Source organism: Fonticula alba (genome assembly GCF_000388065.1).
Source record: "Fonticula alba strain ATCC 38817 unplaced genomic scaffold supercont2.3, whole genome shotgun sequence".
Taxonomy (NCBI): Eukaryota; order Rotosphaerida; family Fonticulaceae; genus Fonticula; species Fonticula alba.
The window spans coordinates 2,637,923-2,646,746 of NW_009242973.1; the positions used below are offsets into that span (position 1 = coordinate 2,637,923).

The following is an 8,824-nucleotide window of genomic DNA, read 5'->3' on the forward strand; positions in this document are numbered from 1 at the left end:
CCCCCCCCCCCCCGCCCCCCCTCGCCCCTCCCCGCCTCCGGCCTTCATCCTGTAGTTTCCTTTCCTGGCCATCCGAATGCTTGCGACAGTGCTTGGCTGGCGATCGCCAGGCATTGCCCCCACCCTGGTCCGGTCGCTGGTTTGCCGACGCCCTGTTCACTCCTCGGCCGCCTGCACATCGGCCCATCCGCAGCCTGTGGCACCCGGGCCGGAGCTGGACCCGGGCGCAGTGCCGCCTGGGCCAGCGCTCTCGATTGGGCGTGATCTTTCGCTGGACTTTCGGTCTTTCATCCGCAGCATTGCATCTCCGGGTGCGCTCTCCCTGTTTTCTTCCTGGCCACACTCTGCCTCCTCGCCCGCACCTCCATCCCTCCCACCACTTATGCCATCTTCCCCCCCCCCTCCTCTCTCTCTCTCTCCCTCCCCCTGGCATTCCAGTGACCGTTGTATCGGCAGCTGATGCTTTGGGAAATGTTCACGGCGCCACGGTGTCCTCCTTTATGTCCATATCGCTGGAGCCGCCGATCATCTCCTTCTCCTTGAGTGATCGACCTGCCGAGCGCCCGCCCAGTGACTTCCCGCTGGAGATGGTTGATGCCGACCGGGTTCGGGCGGCCGGCGGCCGGCTGTCGAACATCCTCGCTTCGCTCCGACTAGCGGCCGGCCCTCCACACCAAGAAGGGCCGCCCGCTGGGGATCAGTCGCCCTTCTTTGCCATCAACCTCCTGGCGGCGGATCAGGATTCTGCCACGATTGCCGAGCAGCTGGCCCGGCCGGCACGCGCCGGCGAGCATCTCGACCATGAGTGGCTGCAGGGCGTCGCCTGTCCTGGGAGTGCGCTGCGGCTTCCAGGTTACTCTTTCGCCCCGGAGGCTGAGCTTGTCCCGCTGCCTCCGTTGTTAAGGAGGTCTGCGGCCAGCCTCATCTGCGAGCGCCTGTGCTTCGGCCAAGGGGGCACACCTGAGCCTATGGCAGATGACAATTCTCGGGAGGAGATTCTGCGCGTTGGTGACCACACTGTTTGGTTCGGTCGTGTTGTGGGAGTTGTGCGCAACTCTCCCGGCCACCCTGGCGGGGGGGAGTCCCCCGACGCCCCGGCTGGCGCTGACCAGCTGGTGGCCCTTCCTTCCGATGCCGGCAGCCAGGCCGGTCAACCCTTCGACAACCACCTCCCCCTTGTATACTACTCCCGCGTGTTCCAGACGACCACGCCTCTCTAGATGTCGTCTCGCTTTTTGTTGTGCTTCCTCCCCTCTCTTGAATGTGCCTGCATATTGCATGGTAGAACCCCCACACCGGCCGGTGCGTACGCATGTTAGAAGACCACCGGCGTCCTCATCCTCTAGACCAATACATCGGCCTGCTGTTCTGCGGAGCACATGAAGCACATCCCCCCACCCATTGATCTGGCCTCCGCATTGCACGGCGGCCGGGGCAAGGGGAGCGGGGGTGTAACTTGTTTTCTCCTGGACAAAGCGGAATCCCCGGGGATTGGGTTCACCCTTTCCTGCTTTTCCCGGCCCAAAAGCCAGCCGATGTTCGCTGTTGTCGTGAGCTGTCCTGGACAATGGTCCCACCGAGGGGGGGGAGGGGGGGTGTATCGACGGCCTGTCTTCGCCCATTGGCCAAAGCTCAAACAGCGATCTTTGTTAGCCCCCTGCCAGGCCAGTCCCGAGCATGATCTTGCTCCGCTCCTCTTCCCGGGAGAGGGGCCGAGGAGGAAAGGGCGTGAGGCCATGCGCCGCTCCCGGATGTGAGTAAGTGTCGTGGTGGCTGCTGAGGGCCTAGCAGGTGATACATTCGAGCGGCAGTTCGGAGCACAGTCAAAGCGAGGCCCATGGTCGCGCATTCCGATCCCCCATTCATGTCTCCGTGTGGGATCTGTGCTGGTGCGTGCCTCAGGAGGGGATTCGTCCCCCGGAGCTGGCTATCTCAAAAGGCCTTGACACGCGTGCATCGGGTATATCTTTCCTTTCAGATGTGTGTGTGTGTGTGTGTGTCGATCAACTGGGCGCTGGAGTTTCATGGGAGCAACAGGAGCATCAACAGGAGCACGAACAGGAGCATCAAGTGCCTCGCATCATTTTGGGATATCCCTGCTTTCTGTTTCCCCATTTCCCCCCACCTCCTGTCCCCTCGCATGCGAAGACCGCCTGAACCTCCCTTCATCAGGGCGTTGGGCGTTTCGCTTTTTGGAAGCAACATCGAGAACATTATCTCCTCCCCCTCCCTCCCAGACTCACCCATTCTATGTGTCCGTCATCTCTCGAAGGAGGTTCATGGGTGCGGGAAACAGTGGGGGGATGGCCACGCGCACAGGCTCTCCTTCCTCACCCCCCCCCCCATGAGTCACTGTGTCGACTCGGACGCAGTTGTCTTGTCCTGCTTGCATGTGCATTTTGGCCTGCATATCAACCAGCTTGAGTTTTCACCCTTTCCCCCACATGTGTCGCATGGCGTCTGTTGTGTCTGTGTTTATGTGTATGGGATGTTGTTCTCCTGTCTCCGACGACTGCGAGCACACATCATGCACATGCACGAAGGAGATATATGATGACGGAGGAGGAAGCTGACAGGGAGAGAGAGAGGTGGGGGGGGGGGGGGAGAGAGAGATTGAATTACAGTTGTTGGTCGAGATTATTCCGCAAGGTCAAGGTCGATGCCATCCATCGAGTCCAAATCATCCAGGTCCAGATCCAGGGCGTCAGATCCGGTGTCGCTCAGAGCATCGAGCGGCTCCAGGTCGTATTCCTCATCACACTCATCTACCAAAGGGGCCGGGGGGGTGGCTGGACCGCCATCACAGACAGAGGCCCCTGGCACAACGGGGGCCTTGGGGGGCATTGACAGGGGAGTGCTCTTGGAGACTGTCCGGCTGCCGTCGCGGTCGGTCAAAGAGGCCACAATCTCCGGGGTAGCATGGCGCTGGACGTGTTCTGTGTTTGTGTGCACATGTGCGTGTGGGAGAGAAAAAGACAGTGAGTGGGGTGGAAGCAAAGGTTGGTGAAGGAAGGAAGGAAGCAGGTGGGTGAGCCGCAGGAGGCGGTGTGGCAGCACAGGGAGCGCAGGCAAGGAAAGCGTGTGTGTGTGTGTGTGTGTGTGTGTGCGCGCGCGCGGGGAGGTACACATACCCTTCACCCTCTTTTCGAAGCCCTCCGGATCGTTCATCAGCAGCGAGGCAGCCTCGCCGTTGAGGGGATCCGAGGGGTTCGGGTATGTGAGAAGCTGGGGCAGAAAAACATCGAAGATATTGACCATGTCTAGGGGTGATGTTCGAAAGCATCCATGACAAAGAGGAAGGACCGACGGGGAAAGTGGATTGAAATGCGGGCACACGCGCGTCAGCACAACATCAGGACAAACGGATGCCAGTGGAAGGGGTGAGCCGGCGGCGTGATATCGGCACACGGGCCGCGAAAGGGAGCAACATCAGCGAGAGGCGTGTGGAATAGTAAAAACGCACCAAACATCGGCGACCATGCCTGGTTGATGACGTCCAGGCAGACAGATCCCGACCTGGGCGAGTGTAAAAACATGGTGTTAGAGTGGATCCGGGCTTGGACACGAGAGGCGGCGGAAAAGGGATGCCTGCGCAAGCAATCGGTCGCCAGGAGGGGGATCAGGGACCCTTGGGCGGAGGAGGGGACCGTTCTTCGTGAGCGACGGGCCCCTCCCCCCTTCGCCCCTTTGCTCCCCCCCCCTCCCCGCCCTCTTCCCAGCTTCGTTAGCATTGACAAAGCTGAAGATCGTACCGCTCGTCAATGTTCGGATGGAAGATGCGATTCCGGAAGCCGATCGACGGGGACTTGTAGGGATAGGTGTCCGGCAAGTGAACATGCACCATCCACACGCCTCCGGCAAAGGGAGCTATTCGATGGGGGGCACAGGTGAAGAACAGGAAAAAGGCAGGGCGGTTATAGATTGATCGCTACTGGACAGAGGGGGGAGGGGATCGTCTGGCCAGTAAGAGTGTTGCTGACGCACTGTCCTTGGGTCCATGGAATTTGACGGTCATGTCTCGGAGGTTGTCATTGGCAAGAGTGACCTCATAGTCGGTCATCATGCTGAGCGGGTTTTTTTTCCCCCCAAGCACATGCATACGTAGAGGATAGGCGGTCAGGTGAGTCGCGTGTCACCACGGAGCGAGGGAACTCGGGACTTGTGGCGGAGGGAATAAAGCGCGAGTGCAAGAAAGCGTACAGCTTTAGGACATCCTGCTTAATCCTCTTCATTGAGGATGCCATAGTTGGGATGTACTGGGCCATGGGGGAGCTTGTCAGCAAGGAGCACGGGCGGCAAGCAGGCTGGATGCTGATGGTGGCCGGACACCGGCAGACACATGTCCTTGAAAATAATGTACCTCGGCAAGTGTGAGCCTGGATCAGGCCGGCTTACGATGGAGAGCGGAGCGGGGAAAACGGGGGGGTGTATGGAAAGGGAGAGAGGTGGCGTGGCGCTTTCGAGGGAGCACGCAAATCTGAGCAAGCGTGAAGGAAACGATGAGTGTTAGACTGGAGAGCGGTCATGTCAAGAGGCGACGCCGCGGGCGCGCGCGAAAAAAGCCGCCCCCTCCCCCTCGAACAGCAACAAACGGAGGAGCCAAAACTTCTCCGTGGACAGCTCTCGGAAGGAGGTGGCCGAAAGGGGGTCTCTGGCGAAGCGAGTCATTCGGGCCTCGAAAGGGCGGGCGTATGGCTTTCCAGCCTGACTTTCGATGGCCAGATGCACAACACCCTCCTTCTTGCCTCGGGGGAGGGCGTCAGCAACAAACTGTTGGCCGGGCATATGCTCACTTGCGGCGGCATGCCGCCCACAGGGTCCCCAGACTCAAGATGCCGAGAGGCCACATTGCTGTCTGTGTGAGGGGGAGAGGGAGAAGGGGCGATGATGGAAAGGCTGTCGGTAAGGGGAGGGGAGAAGGAGAGGTACATGATATGGAAATAGGAGGGGCAGAGGGGGAGTATTCGAAGGGAGGGAGAGGAATAGCCGACGAATGATGGATGTCGGCCAGGGGACCGGCGCGGGGGGGGGCCCGGGGGGGGAGGGGGGGGGGGGGGGGGGAGCGGATGGGCGAGGGCCGACCGGGACGGCCCCCTACCCCCGGCATTGGCTGCCTGCCTGCCTACCGCCGTCGACCCCGAGGCACCAGGTGGCCCACAATCACCCAGATCCGATGGACGTGGGTGATCGACCACGAGAAGAGGTGGGGCGCGAAGCGAGTAAGCTTAACCCAGAGACCCGGCTTGAGGCCCCGCAAACATACAACCGTGTCAGCGGGTCCACACGCAGGACAGTCTCCCCGGCTCGGTCCTGGCGTGCCCCCCGCGCTCTCCCCCCCCCCTCCTCCCCCCCCGGGGGACACGCTAGTGGAACAATCAAACTAGATCCAGAACAGGATGATCCCCGTCACAGGGGCCTCGGTGATCGGGTCGGGCGTCCATCCTGGCCCGACTGCCGGGGCGACCGGAGCCAGGGATGACCCGGCGTACCCATGGAGGTCAAAGAAAATAAAAATACAAATAAGCGGAGAAATTGCTGGGCATGCCCCCCTCCCCCGCCCCCGGGGGCGGGGCCGGGGCCGGGGGCGGTCAGGGCGGGGCCTGGCCTCCCGCTTTTGCCGCGATGTGCCTCGGCTGTCCCCTGTGTCTCTGTGCCTCTCGGGCCTGCGGAATCCGAGACCACGGGGGCCCGAAGACCTTGGTTGCCTGGTGCTCTTCATGACATGTGGTAGCCGCCCCCTTTGCTCTCCTCCCCGGCCCGCCTCCATACACCAAGGCAAGTGGTCCGCCCAACGCGCGACGCTTTTTGGGCAGACCCAATGCCAGCATGTTCAGGCGCTGGGGGAGGGGGGCGTGCATCAAGCACCCAAATGTTGCATTGTCACGCGCAGATGGCCTTGCGAATGGCTGTGTACAGTCGAGTGTGGGAGCCTCCTCGAGCTCGTTTCTCCCTCACGGCGGGCGGGGGGGGGGGGGGGGGGGGTCCGCGGGGGGGGGGGGGGGGGGGGGGGGGGGATTAATTTCGCCGAACCCCGCGCCCCCTCTCGCCACTAGGGGGAAGCAGGCAAGCCCCTTTCCGCATGACGAGCCTCAACCATGGGCGGTGACTCTGTCAGGCGGCCATTTGACCTTTCTGCGTGCGGAGCACGTCTCCACCGGCTTCAGGCCAATGTACCCATGACGATGGGCCACCGAGGCCCTGGGGCTGTGGAAAATCACTGACCCAATCCTCGGGGTAATGCCACCCCACCCCGAAGCTTCGCCGGCCCCACTCTGAGGCAGTCTCGCCCGTCCCCGCCCCGCCCCGCCCCCGCCCCCGCCCCCGCCCCCCCCCAAGGGGTTGGTGCGCCCGACCCGCCGGGGAACGCGGGGGACCCGGTGCATGATCCCCACCAACGTCGCTGCGTTATTTGGGGGAATTCTGTGTCGATTTAAATTTACCCCCCCTCGTCGGGATGACTTCAGGCGTTGATGTTCTGGGGTGCGGGGCGCGTCCATGCCATGGTGTTGCCTGCTTCGCTGTGATGAGGCCTCGCACGACCGACGCCCCGGCATTTTGGCATGCTCGACTGTAGGGGCGACCCCATCCTATGTCCCCGTCTGTCCTCCCTCCCCCCCCCCCCCTTTTCCGCCCAGCTCAGGTGGTAGTTCCCGGGGGTAGGCATTTCCCCACAATCCCCCGGCATCATTCCCCGTGGAGCACCATGCACAGGGGCGGAAGCTTCCAGCGCCCCAGAGGTGTCCCACTGACCGCGCCCTCCTCCTCGGCCAGCCGGGGGCGGGGGGAAAGATCAGCATGGTGAGGTTCGCCTCCAACGCCCACAGGTGGGCGAGCCTCCAACCCGACGATCCGCCGGCATCACTTGAGGAAGGCCTACATGGCGGGGGGAAAAAAGGGGAGCCCTTCGAATGTCTCTTGGGTCACCCCCGCCGGCGGGGGTGCCTTGTTCGGGGAAAGACCCCTACCCCCGGGGGGAGGGGGGGGGGGAAAGAGCAACGTCGGGCGAAGAGGGGCACTGGAGGAGGGCGGCGAAATGGGGGCCAAGACAGCACGAGCAATTACAGGCCCTCTGCCGCGTCAGCCGTGTCCACCTCTAATCGAGAGCCACTTTCTTAGGCTCGAGGCTTTCGCGGGACTCGCGCCTCCCGAACTCGCTGGGAGTTGGAAGACGGACGACACCACCGCGGTTTGGGGGTATTCGGCGTTCCGAGCCGATCCGCTACCCACCTAGCCGCCCCCTTGCCCGTACCTCTGCCCACCTCGAGAAGCCATCGCGTCAAGTGCCCAGACGTAGGGCAATATCGTCGACTCTCCGGGCTGATGTCATTGGGGGGATGTGCTCCATGTGGCCGGGACGACCATGAGACGCAGGGGCCTTGGACCTCTCCGGACACAGGCCCTTCTACCGAGGACAATCTTGATGCAAAGAGTCCAAGCGTCGAGTGCTCGTGGGTTTCGTGCTCCTGTGCCGGGAGCTGTGCATGTCGATGTGCCGACGATGCGGGCCCTTCTCTTATTGCCAAGGGCAGATCACCCGTGCCGGCCAGCATGTGTCCCCAAGTATGATCGGAGCCCCCGAGACACATACTCCAGCGCATGGGGGGGAGGGGGGGGGGGGCTTCGGGCCGGGCGAGTCGTGTCCTTCCCTCTTGCTGACGGCCTCCCACCAGGGTTTCTCATGCGTGCGCGCCGAAAGAGGTCTCGGGGGGGGGGGGGGCATCAGCCCCTAGCCAAGGCCGGGACAACCTCCTGTATTGGGGCCTAGGTAACCCGCGGGCGGCGGCCTGTCTGCCCCCGGCACACCTCAACCTTCCTCGGTGCCCCCGGGCGAGCGGCCAGCAGCATCCCCGGCGCATGAGGGAAAGTTACGTCCCAGGCCTTGGCGAGGTCCTCGGGGTCGAGAGAAGGGCGCGTGGCCAAGGGCGGACCGGTTGACGCCAACTAGAGGGGAGATGCCCTTCAGGATTGAGGCCCGGGGAGGGGGGGGGGCGGGGGGCGGCATGGTCAGAAGCACACTCGAGCAATCGGCCCTCTACCGTGCCTGCAACCGGCAGGATACTCGTCAAAGGTATTTGCCACGGCCGCAACTCATGCCGGGCCTTTGCTTCTGTGAGCGTTCTTGTATCTGCCTCGCGTGTCCCGGTATTATTGGCCGAAGTAACGGCTGGCCGGATGCCGGCTTCTGCTTCGGGTAATCTTGCATCCGTTGTGATTCGGGCAATGGGAGAGACACGGTCCGCCAGACGCCAAGAAGCGAGCCAGACGGAAGATCCGGCCAAGCATGCGCCAGCCTCTGGCCTGAATGGTACGCACATGTCTGCTCCAGGACCGGGCATTGGCCCGGCCCGATTGCGCTGGGTCTTTGGAGGGGGGGGGGACCAGGAGGAGGGAGGGGGGCACATCACCCTGGCCCCCTCTCCCCCGCCGCCGGGAAGCACTGTCCCCCTGTGTAGGGCGTGCTGATGTATGTGGGTGTACATGCGTCATCCGAAATGCGATTTCGGCCGCCGGACCCTTGCCGCCTGAGCTGCTGGGCGAGGGGCAAGGCCGGAAGACCCGGCCACCGGTGTGCCTGTGTGTCTTATCAGGGGCGCCTCCCAACAAACGGCCAGGCTGTATGCGGGGCGCCGCAATGGAGGCATATTTGCAAGGGGTGCCAAACCGGAGTGAGGCTGCGGCCGGCCCGGGCGCGTGGGGTCTCGGTCTGGAGAATGTCAGTTGCCGCCCAGGGGCCAGCCGTGGCATCCGTCTGGCATACGAAAAGGGACAAGCGAAGGGACCCCCGCCAGATCGCGGCAGGAACGGCCCGGGGGGGGGGGGGGGG

The 8,824-nt window shown here is 63.2% G+C and overlaps 2 protein-coding genes across 3 annotated transcripts; one reads left to right on the forward strand and one right to left on the reverse strand.

Annotated features, from left to right (window-relative positions):
* The first annotated feature begins 12 nt into the window (after positions 1–12).
* On the forward strand, positions 13–1,396 carry H696_02344 (hypothetical protein). Its single transcript, XM_009496244.1, has 2 exons — positions 13–311; positions 439–1,396. Exons 1-2 carry the CDS (start codon positions 77–79, stop codon positions 1,218–1,220), a joined length of 1,017 nt encoding a protein of 338 aa, XP_009494519.1. The 5' UTR covers positions 13–76; the 3' UTR covers positions 1,221–1,396.
* A 1,186-nt stretch (positions 1,397–2,582) lies between these two features.
* Positions 2,583–4,974, reverse strand: H696_02345. 2 transcript variants are annotated; one of them, XM_009496246.1, is made up of 8 exons: positions 4,930–4,974; positions 4,361–4,477; positions 4,201–4,256; positions 3,985–4,064; positions 3,753–3,867; positions 3,464–3,516; positions 3,132–3,260; positions 2,583–2,936 (listed from the first exon to the last, which is right to left on the reverse strand). In XM_009496246.1, the coding sequence occupies exons 3-8, from the start codon at positions 4,242–4,244 to the stop codon at positions 2,638–2,640; spliced, it is 720 nt and encodes a 239-aa protein (XP_009494521.1). In that variant the 5' UTR covers positions 4,245–4,256; positions 4,361–4,477; positions 4,930–4,974; the 3' UTR covers positions 2,583–2,637. The 2 variants fall into 2 exon arrangements, with proteins under 2 accessions (XP_009494521.1, XP_009494520.1); XM_009496245.1 differs by lacking the exon at positions 4,930–4,974 and having other exon boundaries at positions 4,361–4,513.
* Positions 4,975–8,824: the final 3,850 nt, after the last annotated feature.